Source organism: Aegilops tauschii, chromosome 5 (genome assembly GCF_002575655.3).
Source record: "Aegilops tauschii subsp. strangulata cultivar AL8/78 chromosome 5, Aet v6.0, whole genome shotgun sequence".
In the NCBI taxonomy this organism is placed as follows: domain Eukaryota; kingdom Viridiplantae; phylum Streptophyta; class Magnoliopsida; order Poales; family Poaceae; genus Aegilops; species Aegilops tauschii.
Genome location: NC_053039.3, coordinates 55,835,245 through 55,856,369, shown reverse-complemented (window position 1 = coordinate 55,856,369; position 21,125 = coordinate 55,835,245). Strand labels below are relative to the sequence as shown.

At 44.1% G+C, this 21,125-nt stretch overlaps 1 protein-coding gene across 1 annotated transcript; it reads right to left on the bottom strand.

Annotated features, from left to right (window-relative positions):
- Positions 1-298: 298 nt before the first annotated feature.
- LOC109736381 (uncharacterized) lies at positions 299-5,666 on the bottom strand. The gene is made up of 9 exons (XM_020295603.4): positions 4,530-5,666; positions 3,827-3,956; positions 3,248-3,735; positions 3,087-3,167; positions 2,848-2,946; positions 2,308-2,421; positions 2,152-2,223; positions 1,467-1,538; positions 299-735 (listed from the first exon to the last, which is right to left on the bottom strand). The coding sequence occupies exons 1-9, from the start codon at positions 4,848-4,850 to the stop codon at positions 475-477; spliced, it is 1,638 nt and encodes a 545-aa protein (XP_020151192.1). The 5' UTR covers positions 4,851-5,666; the 3' UTR covers positions 299-474.
- Between the last annotated feature and the right edge of the window lie 15,459 nt (positions 5,667-21,125).

Genomic DNA, 21,125 nt, shown 5'->3' with positions numbered 1-21,125 from the left:
CTCTTTTCAGATTTCTTCCTTTTCCCTTCTCTTCTCCAGAATGAGCTTCACAGAACTTGCTGCTTCCATGAACAGAGCATCTTCCCTTCAGTGATGTTTCGGAAAGAGCAGCGCAACACCCGCAGAATTTGCTCCTGTAACCCAGGTCACCATTCTTTTCGTTGTCGATCCCTGCACTGATGGAGTTCGCACGCCAAACAGCTACTCGTGTTTCGACTCCATGCCTGGTCTTTTCTTTGAAACAACTTGTGGGAACCCAGCAGAGAAAACTAATTTCAACAGTCAGGTTCACTGTGTCTTTTCATTTAAGAGTTCCTTTTACTTGTTGTTTCTCTTTCGGACAAAATTAGTTGCTCATCCAGGCAAATTTTTTTGGTCAGTCTATTTACAAATACAACCCTTGTATTATTGCCTTTTTCCCAATGTTGCTACCATCTGAGGCCCCATGTAGCCATGCTATTTAACGTCACACCCTCATGACGATCGCCGCCAACTTCTGATCCCTTTCTGAGGCAGTTTGAAGGGGCTCCAGCTTTTCCTTCGTTTCGGGCTGTCAGAGAAGACGCCCGTCGCCAATGCCTGCTGAAGCCACAGCTCAAATTCGTCTTCGGGGATCATCTCGGCGTCCAGGCTAAAGGGATACCGAGAACTTTGGGATCTCTGCGGCATCCTATCCGCACCAACCATGTTCACCATAAAAGTTGGACCATGAGTGTTTGGTTTGCACTCCATTCCCTGGATTATTAACAAAAAAAGAACGGGTTAAAGAAGTGTTGCCCATTTTTCAGATACAACATCGCAACATCCTTTCCTTATTATCAGAAAATGGCATGTCAGCAGTTGATGTGGCCATCATATTACCTGCAATACATGTTCTGGATCCTACTTTCTAGAGAGCTTAACATGGTCCCTACTCTAAAAGGAAGTTGGTATTCTATCCACCTTACAAGATCAAACAACCAACTGAACCTATTTACAAAGTAGAGCAATCTGGACTATGTTAAACTACAAAGACTAAATTCAGCCATGAGCAAAGGAGTCGAGCCAAGAGTCTTTGGTATACTCATGTATACACTATAAACAAATAAAACAGCAGAGCCTAACCACATAAAGCAAGGAATGCATACAAACCCTCCAATAAGTTTTCTTTTGGACACACACTATTATTATGGGGCTGTACACTCGGTAGAAAAATTACACCAATCTGTTGAGATATGGTATGCGACAAGGGAATATTTGAAACAATAAATGAATTCAAATTTTCAAGATTACAGATCCTTCTAATCCAGTCTATCTGAAGTCTTTGTCAGTGAATCAAACATGGATCATTGCCGACGTCAACAAGGAAGCGACTAAAAGTTAAAGCATATCACTTGAGACATTTATTATGGCAAGTAAATACGCATGTAAATAACTGAAATCTATAATCAAATCAAACATGACAAGATAGATAGAGACAGACTCACCTGGCAAGTAGCCCACTCAGATACATCAAATATTTTACTCTCCGCACAGACAAAAGCTCTTGGTATTTCTATCTGGAGTGAAGAGTGAACAATCAAGAAAGAACAGAATTTAAGTTATATTGGACATTAGTTTCTGCAGTGGCAAAATACACATGCATGCTTTAAGTTAAGTGATTCATCAGTGATGTCTTGTATTCAGCAGAATTTGCTTAAGCAATTCACTTTAGAATACCGGGATTGAGATAAGCTGGAAATTCAAGGTACTTTGAGCATCCACTTTAGCAACATAGATATCCTTAGATGATCTACGATCAGAAGCAAAACATTCTGGGGTTCTTACAGCTCAAATGAACAAATTTGCTCAAGCCCAACATCGGCCTCAGGCAGTATAGACTAGCCCAGTTTAAGCAGTATAAGCGAGTACGAAGGGACTGAGGTTTTCACTCATGAAAAACATCTCGTTGAGTTTTCTACCAAATAGGTGCGCACTGTGCAGAGTGCCAGGATTCAGAAGATTATGCCTTCTTCTACATAAATCTCATTCTCCCTTTGTTTAAACCACTGGTTCCCAGTAGTTCATTCCATAAACCCAAGATGACTGCAATAGGTGCTTCCATCTAAACTAACGCTGAGGTAAAATAAAAATATAATGAAGTTTACATGTTATTTAGACACAGAACTGTACCTTCAACGATGCAGAATATCTATTTTCCACCCACCCATCTCCGTCCTTGGCAACATGGTATTGGGAACAATCCTGCAAGCACACAATTCATGCAAATTAGCTGGAGCGATACACTCACTAAACAAATGCCCTAAAAGTACATGCTAGGCTTCTAACCTGGCACCATCTTGCTTTTGCTTTGCTTCTCTTGGTACATATCCATAAATGAAAATTACCACATTTTGTGCACTGTATACGCCTGGACTCCTCAGAGAGAAACTCTACCCCACTCTGCAGAAAGGATATTTATCAATTGACTTTATTTTTCAATTATAAATGAGTTATACAAAGAAAACAGTATCAAACAAGATTGTCCAAAACAGGAGGGTCGTGCATAAATCACCTTGTTTAAGAAATTGACCAGGTTACATACAGAAGATAACTAACTGAATTCCATAGTAACAAAACAATAGAAGATAACTGGCTAAATTCCATACTAACAGAATAAAAGTATCTGTTGAGGGGTAGCACGTGGTATCTGAGGAATTTTTCAATATGGATGAGCTCCAAAGGATAATAATATCATAAAGTAAATTACAAAGGGGAATGTGCAGAAAACTAGAGATCACATTGTCTGCTCCAAAACTTAACAAGATCATGTGCAAATCAAAGACATCTACATTCCGTATTTAGTTATTTACAAGGACAAGAACCCACCGGTTGAGAGACAACACGTGATCTCTGAGTCATTTGCCGCGATTCTTCTTTCCTCAGCTGTTCATCATAGCCATTTTTCTTCGTTAAATCTGAGAGTACCTGCATGGAGGTACGACTAGACCGGTTACCTTTATGAAGAGTCAAATAACACATTTGTGATCAAGAAACGATACACTGTCAGATTTGAGAAAACTCTACGAAAGAAAGCCCAAAGCTCGCATATACTCCCAAGTACTTGCCTCAAAAGCTGACTGAAGCTTCTTGAATGACTCGCACGCCAATGGATTCCCCATGTTTTTATCAGGATGGACAAGAACTGCCTAGACAGACAAAATGCACCAGGACAATAAGGAACAGAAATATGGATGATCGTTCAGCTTAAAGTGTTGTTGTCTATTACCAGTTTTCTGTATTCCTTTTTCAATTCGATCTGATTGATGCTTTTGCTCCGAGGGATGCCCAAAACATCATAATAGGTCGAACCATCCATTATCCTCTTCATCTCGTCCAACGAAGTAGAATTTGATTTCACTATTTTACTAGGAGATGGCTCCTTCTGTACATGTAACACATCTTGGGTAGGTGCTGCGCAAAAGGGCTTTGCAGACGACACAGTCTCTGGTTCACTTTCAGGAGCAGGAGGATATTCACAGCCACGAAAGAAGGCATCCGTGGCTGGATCAGACTCCTTCATTTCTTCAAATGGTCTCTCTTCCGTGCTTCCCTCATATCCTTGCAGCAACTTGTTGAGAAGATCATTTGTCAGAAAAGAGAGATTCAGCGTGAAGAAAACTCCAAGCCACCCGACACGAACAGCCACACAATAAACAGCATACATAGCCAAGACAGGTATGACAAATCGTGCATGTTTCAAAGAGCACATACAACCTGCATGACCACAGAGGAGCCTCCATTAGATGAGGATGATCAAATAAATAGGCTGAATGAAGTAATTTCAGAAGCAATTCAGGTGAACAACCTCCAGCAACGAGAAGCATGCCGGTAATCCAAAAGTAGCCATACATCCACATAATCATGATGCCAAACAGTCCTACAATAAGGAGGCCAGGCGTATAGCCCATGTAGTGAATGACTGCCGCAATAGCTCCCTGAAACAGTGCGCCATTAAACAATCAGATAACATAACCTCTTCTGATATCCTTCTTACATGGGAAACTTGCATCCTTACTTGTAAGCAGAAGTTACTAATTAAACAAGTTCATTAGATGATGGAACAAGAGATACTGTCTGCATTGCAATAAGAAAAGTGGCATGGAGAAAACAACAGGAGAGATGACCCTATTTTTTCTCCATTATTTCACTGCTGATTACTGATTCAGTGGTGTACTCTAGCTGAAAAAGGTCAGATATCCCCCGGTGAAGTAGACAAAACTTCCAAAAGTCTTTAACAGTGGACAGATAGAATCTAGAAATGGCATAAACGAGTACTAAAGCATGACATCAGATTACACTAGTAGACAGTAATACATTAAGCCAATTAATCCTGTGATAGTTTAATGGCGTTCTACTTTACCAGCAATTACTACTTTAGTAAAGATGCAACCTAACATACAATCCACAATCAGATAGCGAAAGCAGCACATGACAAATCCTTATCCAGTAAACATCTGGGCTGCTGCTTTGCCAAAGCAGCAAGGTGAGGGATGATTTGCAGCACGAACCAGGCCGAGGAGGGCGTAGAGGGCGCAGGCCGAGGAGGTCATGCACACGAAGCAGCTCCAGAGGATGACGAAGACGGCGGCGGGGCCGAGGCTGGCGAGCGCGAGGAGGCCCCGTGCCGTGCATCCCCGCCACTGCCTGAGCGCCTCGAGCAGGAGGCGCGAGGAGTTGGCGCAGGCCCGGGACACGGCCGGCCAGTGGCGGTCGACGAGGAAGGCGAGGCGGTCCCTGCCGCAGCCGGCCGCGGCGTGCGCCCAGGCGACGACGTGCTTCTGGGAGAGCACCCACGTCCACCCCTGGTTCCAGAGCCCCAAATCCGCCATGGCAGCCGCGAGCGCTCGGCCAGATTGGTCAACTCCGGGACCGCAGGGCCGCCATTTCCCCCGATTGGAACCGAACCCCGCCGGAACCGCTCGCCGGGCACCGCAAGAACCAACTTTTCCCCCAAACCAATTGAACGAGCTCCAAGAAGAGGGGCGGACGCCGCAACCCGGCTCAAGAAGTCATCCAGAACCGCCGCCCCCGGCCCCGCGGAAAACCAGCGGATCAAGCCCCGGAGCTATATGACGCCACCGCGGCGGAAGAGGTCCAGAGCGGCGCCGCCTCTGGCCCGAGAAACGACGAGAAATCCCCGGTGGATAAAGGCGCCCCGGGGGTTAGGGGGCCGCCGACAGCTGGGGTGGGGTGGGGGTTGGATCTTCCGTCGGTGAATCGGCCGGGGTGGTAAAATAGCGGCGATGCCCCCGGGAATCTGCCGACGCTGCCGCTGCTTTGCCCGAGCTTTCGCCGCTCTCTCCCTCTCTCTCTGGCTCCACTGGTGGTGGTGGTGGTGGTGGTGCTAGTTTGGGGCGAGCCGCATCTCGTGACAAAAGAAGGATTGGGGCGAGGAGGAGCTGAAAGGGAAAAGAAGGGATCTTTCAAAAGGCACACGCTCGCTCGCTCGCTCTGTCTAGAGAGAGAGATTAGGGTTGGGAGGAGAGAGAGGAAGAGAGAGAGAGCAGTAACTGTCGATGGAAATGGTGGAGAGCATGGGGTTGTGGTGGGGGTGATGACTGACGAGAGTGGGTGGTTAGAGAGAGAGAGGGGGGGTAGCTCAGCTCTGCTCAGCTTTAGAGAGGGAAGTGAGTGATTTTATATCTGAGAAGATGATGACTGTGGGTGTAGTACTAATTATTAATGGGTTTATGACAATTCATAAAGGCAATTATTATAAGGGATCTAGTTCATTTTTATGGTTGAGTATAATTAATGATGTTACTAAATCTAAAAGATATTATATTAGTTTATAGAGGGAGTACAAGCTTAGTACGGTGAGAGAGCATGGGTAATTTGTGACTGAACGGTTGGTTTTTTTATGTGTAATAGGTCTGGTTGATTAATCGACTGATTTACCATTATATTAAGAGCACTTCTTGCACAAGATAACAGAACTAGAAAGTAATTTAATTAAATGAGGGAGTGACAGAGTGCATTCATGTGTTAAGCACTAATTAAGTGGAGCCATCTGGTTGCTCATAGTACTAGCTGCCAATTAATAGTTGCATGTTCCTTTCTTCCTTCCTGGCATGCATAATCACACTTTCTTTTGGGCCTTAATAATGGCACCATACGCCCTGCAGTGTTAAGGTGGGATTTGTGTGTATCCTCCTTCACTAATTGCAGTGCGTCCGAAGTAGCTAGACGCATTTCTGAGTTTTTTTTTTCTTGTCTTGTTGAGTGTATACGTGTTGAGTGATGTTGCATGAGGTACTCCTCCCATTGTTAGTCTTTTTATCGATGTACACATATTTTTTAGTTGTCCCTACATGTTTATTAAAAAAATCTCATGTTCTTCATGAGGGTGAATTTTATGGATCAGTGGTTCATAGGGTAGGAAAATCGTAGGAATAGGAAAGTCATAGGAAATGAGATGACATGTATCTCAAATCCTATAAGTAGGAATAGGAAATGAGATGCCCTTTGATTCACATCATAGGATTTTTTTTCCATTAAATCTAGGCTAATGTTTATTTTCCTATGAAATGTGGAGGATAGGAAGAATTACTCCATAGGAATATGATTCCATTCCTACAAACCAAAGGGTTGTAAAGAAATTTTTCCTATAGAAATCCTATCCTATGAAATTCCTGTTGGAAATACGAGCAATTTACCGAATAATTTTACTAACGGAAATACTAGATAAAGCATGACTAATATAGCAGAGATAAAGCAAGTCATGCAAATCTAACAGAGAAAAGGTAAATAGCATCTCCATATATGAACTTGAACTGAACACATCTAGAATAGACACTAGATCAAGTTGCATATATGAAGTGGAACCTAACATATGTAGGGCAGACACTAGAGCGAAGAACTGTGGCAGGACTTCTAACAGAAAGAGCAAGAACACGTACGGGACAGCAGCAGCAGAAGAAGCACTAGACTTGGGGTCCACATCCTCGCCAGCCATGTCGTCGATGAGGTTGTCGACGTTGGGGAAGTAGTCGTCGGAGTCCGAGGCGTCCGTGATGAAGAAGTCAGTCGCGTGGAGCGCTCCCCAAAAACCTTATCACCCTTCTCCCGTACAGGACTCAAAGAGGTGCGGTTTTGGAGGCCTACTGTCCCGACATGCGGTGCACGCCGCAAGCCGGGATGGGGAAGATCATAGCAGTAGCTCAGTGGTCAGGAACCTGGAGGCGAGAGGGTTGTGTTGTTCTAGTGCGTCTCTCTGAGAGGAGCGACCTCCATTTTATAGGCGCAAGAGAAGGAGGTGAGAGGGCAGCGACGGGAGGTGAAACGAAGAGAGGGAGGCGAAGTGAACAGCCAACAGCCGAAGGGATGCGCCGTTCGCATTCGGTCTCCACTATAGCAAAAATCTTTTCAACTTCCGTGTGACCTTTCGTATACCAGTCGTGCGTGGCAAAAAATTAGACATCGAGTCATTCCCGCAACCCGCGGCGCGGCGCGTCGTGACGAGGCGTGGCGTGGCGTGGTGTGGCGAGGCGGGCGGCGGAGGAGGAGTGCGCGTGAATGTCCCTCTTGTTCTCATGCTCATACATGTGGGGAAACATCTTCCCTTATAAGGAGGTCCAACTCCCACCAAACTAGCATTGTGGGACTAAACTTTAGTTCCACCTCTTGCCTTGCACGAATGGGCTGCGTGGGCCTCTAGGATTTATTAGGAATTTCTGAAACTGCTATTGGGCTAGCCCAAAATAGACAAAATTCCAGCAACCCCCCACCAGATCCCAAAGGCACACCAAATTTGCCTTTGGTTCCAAAACACTGTTTTATATACCGGTACTGCAGTGGAGACTGTTAAGTTGAACTTCCACCTAGAACTCTATGCTACACTAGTAAGCAACTTGAACAGTGTACTGGGCCTTGAACTACAAGTTTTCTGCGAATCTAGTTTCACACAAAGCCTTGACCGATACGTGGCTACCGTGGGTCTTCCCCGCGGGTGGAGCTTATGCGTCATACTCCAAGACCTTTCATGAGTTTACTAGAGAGAACCCTACTCTCATAGATTGCGACGTTTAACAATCGGACTCATATAGGTGCTTTCTTTAAAAGATGTTCTGCAGGACAACATCTCTGCTTCAATGAGCCACTTAGAACACATTAAGATATACATCAACCTGCCATGCAGATTTTGGAGAGTATTGCATCTTCATGGAGTGGTATTGTTAATAGTAAGGATACTCTTCTCTCAGTTGACCAACAGCTTGTCTTCCACATCTAATTCACGGGATCTCCGATCACATAGACTAGGTTACCACTGTGAACAACTCATATTGTGGGTCTCATACCCATTTCCCTCGATGCGTTATCTATCACATTACGTGATAGACCCTTAGTAAAAGGATCTGCCAAATTTTTAGACGTTTGGATATAATCCAATGCAATAACTCCGGAGTTTCTCATTTTTCTGACAGACTTTAACCTTCTCTGAACGTGTCTTGATGACTTCATGTTATCCTTTGAGATGCTCACTTTCGTGATCATAGTCTGATTGTCGCAGTTCATAAGGATACCCGGTACAGGTTTCTCAACAACCGGCAAGTCATTCAAGAGCCGATGAAGCCAATCTGCTTTGACCATAGTTGTATCTAGTGCTGTGATTTCTGCTTCCATTGTTGACCTCGTTAAGATGGTTTGCTTGCAAGACTTCCAAGAAACAGCGCCACCTTCATGAGTGAATACATATCCGCTCGTGGCCTTTATCTCATCGGCATCTGAGATCCAGTTTGAGTCACCATACTCTTCAAGCACCTTTGGATGCCCAGTGTAGTGAATTCCATAATTCACAGTGCCTTTCAAATAACGCAAAACTCTCTCTAGAGCTTTCCAATGCACATCTCCTGGTTTTGAGACAACCCGACTCAGTTTGCTAACAGCAAAAGAGATGTCAGGTCTTGTAGCACTGGCTAAGCACATAAGCGAACCAATAATCTGAGAATATTTCAATTGATCTCTAGCAATTCTTCGATTCTTTTGAAGCAACACACTGGCATCATATGGTGTTGGAGAGGGCATGCAGTCACTATAGCCAAAGCGACTCAAGATCTTTTCCACATAGTGAGATTGAAGCAATGTAATCCCAGCATCATCGTCTCTCAACAACTTGATGTTCAGAATGACATCAGCTACTCCTAAATCCTTCATTTCAAAACAGTGAGATAGGAAATCCTTGACCCCCTTAATAACATTTAGATTTGTTCCAAAAATCAATATGTCATCAACATACAAGCAAAGGATAACTCCCTCACCCCCACCATGGCGATAGTACACACATTTATCAGCTTCGTTTACAACAAAGCCAGCAGCTGTTAAAGTTCTTTCAAACTTCTCATGCCACTGCTTGGGTGCTTGCTTAAGTCCATACAAAGACTTCATCAATTTGCACACTTTTCCTTCCTGACCATCTACTACAAACCCATCTGGTTGTTCCATGTAAATTTCCTCATCCAACTCTCCATTTAGGAAAGCAGTCTTAACATCCATTTGATGAACGAGAAGACCATGTAAGGCTGCTAGAGAAAGTAGTACTCGAATAGTGGTCAGTCGAGCCACAGGTGAGTAAGTATCAAAGAAGTCTTCACCTTCCTTTTGGGTATAACCCTTGGCCACGAGACGTGCCTTGTATTTCTCAATAGTACCATCAGGCCTAAGTTTCTTCTTGAATACCCATTTGCACCCTATAGGTTTGCACCCATAAGGACGATCAGTAATCTCCCAAGTTTCATTTGCCAAGATGGAATCCATCTCACTACGGATCGCTTCCTTCCAGTAGTCAGCATCTTCAGATGCATAGGCCTCTGAAATAGAAATGAGAGTGTCATCTATGAGATACACAAGAAAATCATCACCAAAGGACTTTGCAGTCCTCTGTCTCTTGCTCCTAGTAGGAACTTCATTGTTCTCCTCCACAGGATTTTCAAAGTGTTCCATTGAAATGGCAGGTTCAGTAATTGTAACTGGTTCCTGATTCGATGAACTAGGCATCTCCTGATTAGATGAGGTAGCCATATCCTTCATGGGAAAGATATCCTCAAAGAAAGTCGCATCATTCGACTACATGATCGTACCGACATGCATGTCAGGTACCTCAGATTTTACAACCAAGAATCTATAACCAATGCTATGAAAAGCATATCCCAGGAAAACACAATCCAGTCTTTGGTCCAAACTTCCGCTTCTTTGGAATTGGCACATTGACTTCCGCCAAACAACCCCATGTTCATAGGTAAGAGAGTTTTAATATTTTCTTCTCCCATTCCCTGAATGGAGTTATCTCTTTGTTCCTGGGGGAACTCGGTTTAGGACATGACATGCCGTCAATATCGCCTCCCCCACCATGCCTTGGAGAGACCCGATGTGTCTAACATGGCATTAAGATATCAGTTAAAGTACGGTTCTTTCTTTTGGCCACCCCATTTGACTGAGGTGAATAGGGAGGCGTCCTCTCATGGATTATACCATGTTCCGCATAGAAGGAATCAAATTCATTTGAGAAATACTCTCCACCACGACCGGACCTAAGCCTCTTGATCTTTTGATCAAGTTGGTTTTCCGCTTCAGCTTTATAGATCTTGAAATAGTTCAAAGCCTCATCCTTAGATTTCAGAAGATACACATGGCAGTATCTAGTGGAGTCATCACTTAACGTCATAAAACATTTCTTTCCACCTTTTGTCAACACACCATTTATTTCACAAAGATCTGAATGTATGAGCTCTAGTGGTGCAAGATTACTCATTTCCGCAGTCGTGTGAGACTTACGAGGTTGCTTAGCTTGCACACAAACTTGACACTTAGATCCCTTGATAGTGGTGAATGTCGGTGTCAAAACCGTCCGATCTCGGGTAGGGGGTCTCAAAATGTGCGTCTGAGGATCGAAGGTAACAGGAGGCAGGGGACACGATGTTTACCGAGTTTTTGGCCCTCTTAATGGAGGTAATACCCTACTTCCTGCTTGATTGACTTTAATGAATATAGGGGTTACAAGAGTCGATCTACCTCGAGATCGTGATGGCTAAACCCTAGATGTCTAGCCTATATGACTTGTGTTAGCCTCTACGGACTAAACCCTCCGGTTTATATAGACACCGGAGGGGCCCAGGGTTGTACAAAGTCGGTTTACACAGAAAGGAAACTACACATTCGAATGCCAAGCTTGCCATCCACGCAAAAGAGAGTCCCATCCGGACATGGGGAAAGGCCTTCCATCTTGTATCTTCATGGCCCACCAGTCCGGCCCATGTCACATAGCCCGTACGCCCGAGGACCCCATAAACTAGGACTCCCTCAGTAGCCCCTGAACCAGGCTTCAATGATGACATGTTCGGCGCGCAGATTGTCTTCGGCATTGCAAGGCGGGTTCCTCCTCCAAATACACCAAAGCAATTTTATGAACAAGCGAACTGTATCCGGCTCTGCATAATAGCTACAACCCCCCCCCCAACCACAAGGGAAAAATATTTAAACAAAATAAGTCATGTCCACTGACAGCTTTTTCGGCGAAATGTTACGTCTGGCCTTATTATTGTTTTGAACCATTTTGTGGCCTCTCGCTTCGCGTTTCGAGGCGCGGCCTCTACTGACACGTCGTGTCAAGGCGGAGATCGTGTCCCCTTATCGTGGGATTCTCATCAATACGGGTTTGGGTAATCCAACCGCGCCGTTCGCACGACCCTTTGGGAACAGGCGACTTTTAAGGCTTGAGGGGGGTGGGCTTGATATTCACATCCTATATAAACGGTTAAAGATCCACTTTTTTACCCCATGCTTTCTTCTTCTTCCTCAGCCCTTCCATCCTTGAGCTCCAGCGCCCAAGTTCCAATCTTTCCCACTGCCCCCAACCCTTCCAGCCATGTCCGGATACGGTTCTCAAGGCAAGTGGATGGCCTCCTCCGTCACGGAGGAGAATATCAAAGAGCTCCGGGAGGCGAGGTACTTGACCGTGGAAATCGCACACAGGCTCCCTGCAAAAGGTCAAATCATCCCCACCCCAAAGCCCGGCGAGCGGGTTGTGTTCATCCCTCACTTCCTCCACGGGTTAGGGTTTTCCCTTCACCCCTTTGTTCGCGGTCTCATGTTCTATTACAGGCTAGATTTTCACGATCTAGCCCCAAACTCCTTCCTCCACATCTCGGCGTTCACCGTCATGTGTGAGGCATTTCTCCGCATCCCCCCACACTTCGGCCTATGGCTCAAGACCTTCAACGTGAAGTCGAAGGTGGTCGACGGGCAGCACGCGGATTGTGGCGGCGCCATGGTGAGCAAGCTCCCCAATGTCACCTGGCCCAAAGGGGCCTTTGTGGACACTGTCAAGGTATGGCAACAGGAGTGGTTCTACATCACGGAACCTCGTGACACCACATGGGCCGCCACTCATGAGTTTAAATCCGGACCCCCCATGAGGCTTGCATCATGGATTAACAAGGGCCTGGATTGGTCCTCATCCGCGAGGTGATGACACTGCAGAAGCGCATCAAGGATATGATGGAGAAGAACACCAGCCTTGCTGATGTGATCCAGGTGATGCTTTTTCGCCGGATTCTCCCCTGCTAGCGCCGACCTCTCCACATGTGGGAGTTCGATCTGGCTGGCCCTCGCACCCTGTAGCGATTCTTTGGCACGATGCACAAAGACATCTGGAAGCTGCTTTTCAAGGCCCAAAGGTCGTGGCCGGAGACGACCGAAGACATCGGCCTCAACTGCGCTCATCCGGCCACTCCAGTAAGTTTTCTGATCTCCGAACCTAACTTCCACTTGTAAATCCAAGGGGTATGCTGAGCTTTCCATTCTTCCCTTAGGGCTGGACAAAGAAGGCGGAGCGGATCCGTTGTCCGGCTCCATTACCCGAAGACCCAGCCATTCCTCTGCTGACGAGGATGCTGGTCCCGGCGCCATACCAGGCGCCGGAGAAGAAGGCTAAGAAGAAGGGCAAGGAGGCCAAAAGTGGCCTCCGCCGAAAAGGTACTTTGGAAGCAATGTCCGATGAGACCGAGAATCACTCCTCCCACGAGGGAGATGAGGAGGAGGAAGAAGAAAGCAATTCTCCCCCTAAGGGGAGGAAGAAGAAGAGGGCGGCCTCCGCAGATCCAGAGGCGGAGGCGTCCAAAAGGGGGAAATATCCCTCTCGGATGGCCCGGATTCGGATACCGAGGCCATCCCCCAGTGGCGCCCCAGGGCGAAGCCCCTGGCCGAATTGTAAGTATTTAAAGATACAATACATATACCTGGCCTTTTACAAATTGCGGGATAACATATTGCTTATGTATTTCAGTCCGGCCCGTGATCTCCCCCAACAATCGTCATCGGAGGGGAATTCTCTGGATCCGGGGATGATGGAGAGCGAGACGCCTCCGCGAGCTTCCCCACCAACCGCCGTGGACGACACCGAAGTGTTGTCCCGAAGGGCCTCTCTGGGCCACGGAGAGTGATACGTCTCCAACGTATCTATAATTTTTTTATTGTTCCATGCTATTATATTATCCATCTTGGATGTTTACGGGCTTTATTTTACACTTTTATATTACTTTTGGGACTAACCTATTGACCCAGAGCCCAGTGCCAGTTCCTGTTTTTTTTCCTTGTTTCAGTGTTTCGAAGAAAATGAATATCAAACGGAGTCGAAACGGAATGAAACCTTCTGGAGAAGTTATTTTTGGAAGGAAAGCAACCCGGGGGACTTGGAGTCCACGTCAAGGAAGCAACGAGGGAGGCACGAGGCAGGGGGGCGCCCACCCCCCTAGGGCGCGCCCTCCACCCTCATGGGCCCCTCGTGGCTCCCCTGACGTACTTCTTCCGCCTATATATATATATCCATATACCCTAAAACGATCGGGGAACAAAATAGATCGGGAGTTCCGCTGCCGCAAGCCTCTGTAGCCACCAAAAACCAATCGGGACCCTCTTCCGGCACCCTGCCGGAGGGGGGGGATCCCTCACCGGTGGCCATCTTCATCATCCCGACGCTCTCCATGACGAGGAGGGAGTAGTTCACCCTCGGGGCTGAGGGTATGTACCAGTAGCTATGTGTTTGATCTCTCTTTCTCTCTCGTGTTCTTGATTTGGCACGATCTTGATGTATCACGAGCTTTGCTATTATAGTTGGATCTTATGTTGCTTCTCCCCCTCTACTCTCTTGTAATGGATTGAGTTTTCCCTTTGAAGTAATCTTATCGAATTGAGTCTTTAATGATTTGAGAACACTTGATGTATGTCTTGCCGTGCGTATCTGTGGTGACAATGGGATATCACGTGATTCACTTGATGTATGTTTTGGTGATCAACTTGCAGGTTCCGCCCATGAACCTATGCATAGGGGTTGGCACACGTTTTCGTCTTGATTCTCCGGTAGAAACTTTGGGGCACTCTTTGAGGTTCTATGTGTTGGTTGAATAGATGAATCTGAGATTGTGTGATGCATATCGTATAATCATACCCACGGATACTTGAGGTGACATTGGAGTATCTAGGTGACATTAGGGTTTTGGTTGATTTGTGTCTTAAGGTGTTATTCTAGTACGAACTCTAGGGCTGTTTGTGACACTTATAGGAATAGCTCAACGGATTGATTGGAAAGAATAACTTTGAGGTGGTTTCGTACCCTACCATAATCTCTTCGTTTGTTCTCCACTATTAGTGACTTTGGAGTGACTCTTTGTTGCATGTTGAGGGATAGTTATATGATCCAAGTATGTTATTATTGTTGAGAGAACTTGCACTAGTGAAAGTATGAACCCTAGGCCTTGTTTCCTAGCATTGCAATACCGTTTACGCTCACTTTTATCATTAGTTACCTTGCTGTTTTTATATTTTCAGATTACAAAAACCTATATCTACCATCCATATTGCACTTGTATCACCATCTCTTCGCCGAACTAGTGCACCTATACAATTTACCATTGTATTGGGTGTGTTGGGGACACAAGAGACTCTTTGTTATTTGGTTGTAGGGTTGTTTGAGAGAGACCATTTTCATCCTACGCCTCCCACGGATTGATAAACCTTAGGTCATCCACTTGAGGGAAATTTGCTACTGTCCTACAAACCTCTGCACTTGGAGGCCCAACAACGTCTACAAGAAGAAGGTTGCGTAGTAGACATCAAGCAGTTTCTGGCGCCGTTGTCGGGGAGGTGACTGCTTGAAGGTATATCTTTAGATCTTGCAATCGAATCTTTTTGTTTCTTGTTTTATCACTAGTTTAGTCTATAAAAGAAAACTACAAAAAATGGAATTGAGTTTACCACTTACGCTTCATTTTTTAAATGTCTTTCGTGAAAATAAGGATTCCGATAATTGTGCTCAATTGCTAGAGGAAGAATGCATTAGAATGTTTGGCACTCAATATTTGAATGATAAGCATGATTGCAATGTTGTTAGTATGAATTCCTTGAACATCCATGATGCTAATGATATGCAAAGCCACAAGCTTGGGGATGCTATGTTTGACGAAGATGATATTTTTTGTCCCCCAAGTTTTGATGAGCAAATTTACTATGATGAAAGCATGCTTCCTATCTATGATGATTATTGCGATGACATGTATGCTATAAAGAATAATGATAACCATGAAACTTGTCATCTTGATCTTAATTTTCAATCACATGATAGTTATTTTGTTGAGTTTGCTCCCACTACTATTGATGAGAATAGATTTGGTTATGTGGAGAGTAATAAAAATTCTATGCTTATGCATCATGAAAAGAATGCTTTAGGTGATGGTTATATTGTTGAATTTATTCATGATGCTACTGAATTATTATGAGAGAGGATCATATGTTTTTACATATTGCAATAATATCAAGTTTCCTCTCTATGTGCTTAAATTTTTAAAGTTATGCTTGTTTTGCCTTCCTATGCAAGTTGATTCTTGTTCCCATAAGTTGTTTGCTCACAAAATCCCTATGGATAGGAAGTGGGTTAGACTTAAATGTGCTAGTCATATTCTTCATGATGCTCTCTTTATGTTTCAACTCTTATCTTTTATGTGAGCAACATTGAAATCATCATGCCTAGCTAGGGGCGTTAAACGTTAGCGCTTGTTGGGAGGCAACCCAATTTTATTTTAGTTTCTTGCTTTTTGGTTCTGTTTAGGAATAAATAATCCATCTAGCTTCTTTTTAGATGTGGTTTTGTGTTTTAATTAGTGTTTGTGCCAAGTAGAACCTTTGGGAAGACTTGGGTGAAGTCTTTATGATCATGCTGTAAAAAACAGAAACTTTAGCGCCCACAAGATTAGCTAAAACTTTTTACTGGAGAGTGATATTTAGTTGATTCTTTTTTCAGATGATTACTAGACAAATTCCTCAGGTCCACCAATTTATTTTAGAATTTTTTGAGCTCCATAAGTATACGTTTGATACAGATTACTACAGACTGTTCTGTTTTTGACAGATTCTGTTTTCTTTGTGTTGTTTGCTTATTTTGATGAATCTATGGCTAGTAAAATAGTTTACAAACCATAGAGAAGTTGGAATACAGTAGGTTTAACACCAATATAAATAAAGAATGAGTTCATTACAGTACCATGAAGTGGTGTTTTGTTTTCTTTCGCTAACGGAGCTCACGAGTTTTCTGTTAAGTTTTGTGTTGTGAAGTTTTCAAGTTTTGGGTAAATATTCGATGGGCTATGGAATAAGGAGTGGCAATAGCCTAAGATTGGGGATGCCCAAGGAACCCCAAGGTAATATTCAAGGACAACCAAGAGCCTAAGCTTGGGGATGCCCCGGATGGCATCCCCTCTTTCGTCTTCATTCATCGGTAACTTTACTTGGAGCTATATTTTTATTCACCACATGATATGTGTTTTGCTTGGAGTGTCATTTTACTTTCTTTTGTTTTGCTTGTTGTTTGAATAAAATACCAAGATCTGAAATTCTTAAATGAGAGAGAGTCTTCACTTAGTTGCATAATTATTCGGCTACTCATTGATCTTCACTTATATCTTTCGGAGTAGTTTGTCATTTGCTCTAGTGCTTCACTTATATCTTTTAGAGCACGATGGTGGTTTTATTTTGAAGAAATAGATGAACTCTCATGCTTCACTTATATTATTTTGAGAGTCTTAAACAGCATGGTAATTTGCTTTGGTTATGAATTTACTCCTAATATGATGGGCATCCAAGAGGGATATAATAAAAACTTTCATATAAAGTGCATTGAATACTAAGAGAAGTTTGATTCATCATGATTGTTTTGACATATGAAGATGGTGATATTAGAGTCATGCTAGTTGAGTAGTTGTGAATTTGATAAATACTTGTTCTAAAGTTTGTGATTCCCGTAGCATGCACGTATGGTGAACCGTTATGTGATGAAGTCGGAGCATGATTTATTTATTGATTGTCTTCCTTATGAGTGGCGGTCGGGGACGAGCGATGGTCTTTTCCTACCAATCTATCCCCCTAGGAGCATGCGCGTAGTACTTTGCTTTGATAACTTGTAGATTTTTGCAATAAGTATATGAGCTCTTTATGACTAATGTTGAGTCCATGGATTATACGCACTCTCACCCTTCCACCATTGCTAGCCTCTCTAATATCGTGCACCTTTCGCCGATATCATACACCCATCATATACCTTCCTCAAAACAGCCACCATACCTACCTATTATGGCATTTCCATAGCCATTCCGAGATATATTGCCATGCAACTTACCACCGTTCCATTTATTATGACACGCTTCATCATTGTCATATTGCTTTGCATGATCATGTAGTTGACATCGTATTTGTGGCAAAGCCACTGTTCATAATTCTTTCATACATGTCACTCATGAGTCATTGCACATCCCGGTACACTGCCGGAGGCATTCATATAGAGTCATATTTTGTTCTAAGTATCGAGTTGTAATTCATGAGTTGTAAGTAAATAAAAGTGTGATGATCTTCATTTTTAGAGCATTGTCCCAAGTGAGGAAAAGGATGATGGAGACTATGATTCCCCCACAAGTCGGGATGAGACTCCGGACGAAAAAAAAGAGGCCATAAAAAAAGGCCCAAATAAAAAAAATAAAAAAAATGAGAGAAAAAGAGAGAAGGGACAATGTTACTATCCTTTTACCACACTTGTGCTTCAAAGTAGCACCGTGATCTTCATGATAGAGAGTCTCCTATGATATCACTTTCATATACTAGTGGGAATTTTTCATTATAGAACTTGGCTTGTATATTCCAATGATGGGCTTCCTCAAAATGCCCTAGGTCTTCGTGAGCAAGCGAGTTGGATGCACACCCACTTAGTTTATTTTGTTGAGCTTTCATATACTTATAACTCTAGTGCATCCGTTGCATGGCAATCCCTACTCACTCACATTGATATCTATTGATGGTCATCTCCATAGCCCGTTGATACGCCTAGTTGATGTGAGACTATCTTCTCCTTTTTGTCTTCTCCACAACCACCATTCTATTCCACATATAGTGCTATGTCCATGGCTCACGCTCATGTATTGCGTGAAGATTGAAAAAGTTTGAGAATGTCAAAAGTATGAAACAATTGCTTGGCTTGTCATCGGGGTTGTGCATGATTTAAATATTTTGGGTGGTGAAGATAGAGCAGAGCCAGACTATATGATTTTGTAGGGATAACTTTCTTTGGCCATGTTATTTTGAGAAGACATAATTGCTTAGTTAGTATGCTTGAAGTATTATTATTTTTAGGTCAATATGAACTTTTATCTTGAATCTTTCGGATATGAATATTCATGCCACAATAAAGAAAATTACATTAAGAAATATGTTAGGTAGCATTCCACATCAAAAATTCTGTTTTTATCATTTACCTACTCAAGGATGAGCAGGAATTAAGCTTGGGGATGCTGATACGTCTCCGACGTATCTATAATTTTTGATTGTTCCATGCTATTATATTATCCATCTTGGATGTTTACGGGCTTTATTTTACACTTTTATATTACTTTTGGGACTAACCTATTGACCCAGAGCCCAGTGCCAGTTCCTGTTTTTTTCCTTGTTTCAGTGTTTCGAAGAAAATGAATATCAAACGGAGTCGAAACGGAATGAAACCTTCTGGAGAAGTTATTTTTGGAAGGAAAGCAACCCGGGGGACTTGGAGTCCACGTCAAGGAAGCAACGAGGGAGGCACGAGGCAGGGGGGCGCGCCCTCCACCCTCGTGGGCCCCTCGTGGCTCCCCTGACGTACTTCTTCCGCCTATATATATCCATATACCCTAAAACGATCGGGGAACAGAATAGATATGGAGTTCCGCCGCCGCAAGCCTCTGTAGCCACCAAAAACAAATCGGGACCCTATTCCAGCACCCTGCCGGAGGGGGGGATCCCTCACCGGTGGCCATCTTCATCATCCCGGCGCTCTCCATGACGAGGAGGGAGTAGTTCTCCCTCGGGGCTGAGGGTATGTACCAGTAGCTATGTGTTTGATCTCTCTCTCGTGTTCTTGATTTGGCACGATCTTGATGTATCGCGAGCTTTGCTATTATAGTTGGATCTTATGTTGCTTCTCCCCCTCTACTCTCTTGTAATGGATTGAGTTTTCCCTCTGAAGTAATCTTATCGGATTGAGTCTTTAATGATTTGAGAACACTTGATGTATGTCTTGCCGTGCGTATCTGTGGTGACAATGGGATATCACATGATTCACTTGATGTATGTTTTGGTGATCAACTTGCGGGTTCCACCCATGAACCTATGCATAGGGGTTGGCACACGTTTTCGTCTTGATTCTCTGGTAGAAACTTTGGGGCACTCTTTGAGGTTCTATGTGTTGGTTGAATAGATGAATCTGAGATTGTGTGATGCATATCGTATAATCATACCCACGGATACTTGAGGTGACATTGGAGTATCTAGGTGACATTAGGGTTTTGGTTGATTTGTGTCTAAGGTGTTATTCTAGTACGAACTCTAGGGCTGTTTGTGACACTTATAGGAATAGCCCAACGGATTGATTGGAAAGAATAACTTTGAGGTGGTTTCGTACCCTACCATAATCTCTTCGTTTGTTCTCCACTATTAGTGACTTTGGAGTGACTCTTTGTTGCATGTTGAGGGATAGTTATATGATCCAAGTATGTTATTATTGTTGAGAGAACTTGCACTAGTGAAAGTATGAACCCTAGGCCTTGTTTCCTAGCATTGCAATACCGTTTACGCTCACTTTTATCATTAGTTACCTTGCTGTTTTTATATTTTCAGATTACAAAAACCTATATCTACCATCCATATTGCACTTGTATCACCATCTCTTCGCCGAACTAGTGCACCTATACAATTTACCATTGTATTGGGTGTGTTGGGGACACAAGAGACTCTTTGTTATTTGGTTGCAGGGTTGTTTGAGAAAGACCATCTTCATCCTACGCCTCCCACGGATTGATAAACCTTAGGTCATCCACTTGAGGGAAATTTGCTACTGTCCTACAAACCTCTACACTTGGAGGCCCAACAACGTCTACAAGAAGAAGGTTGCCTAGTAGACATCAGAGAGGTGCGGGAGGCCGCCAAGATGGTGCCAGAGGGTAATACCTCAGCTGCCAAAAACATGGGGAGCGTAATCCCCATGGAGACTGATGGCGGGGGCCCTGACCAGTCCGGCCCCCAGCCGAATACCGCTCCGGAGACCCACACGGCTCCGGAACTGAGCGAGCAGCCCCCTTTGAAAGAGGGGGGAGTGCCGACTCCACCAGCGACCTCCATCAATCCGGAGGCGCCGGACACTTTGAGGGAAGCACTTCGCCGTCCTTCCATCGTGGATGAACACTGGACCCTGATGGGTACGGTGGTTGAAAAGGTTCGGTCCGCCAAAAGCGGACTGAACGAAGCCTTCACCAGCTTGTTAACAGGCTTTGAGGTATGTGATGCAATATTCTTAGCAGTTTTGCATATGAAAAAATATGCCTGTTGATGACCCACAAGTATAGGGGATCTATCGTAGTCCTTTCGATAAGTAAGAGTGTCGAACCCAACAAGGAGCAGAAGGAAATGACAAGCGTTTTTTAGTAAGGTATTCTCTGCAAGCACTGAAATTGTCGGTAACAGATAGTTTTGTGATAAGGTAATTTGTAATGGGTAACAAGTAACAAGAGTAAATAAACTACAGCAAGGTGGCCCAATCCTTTTTG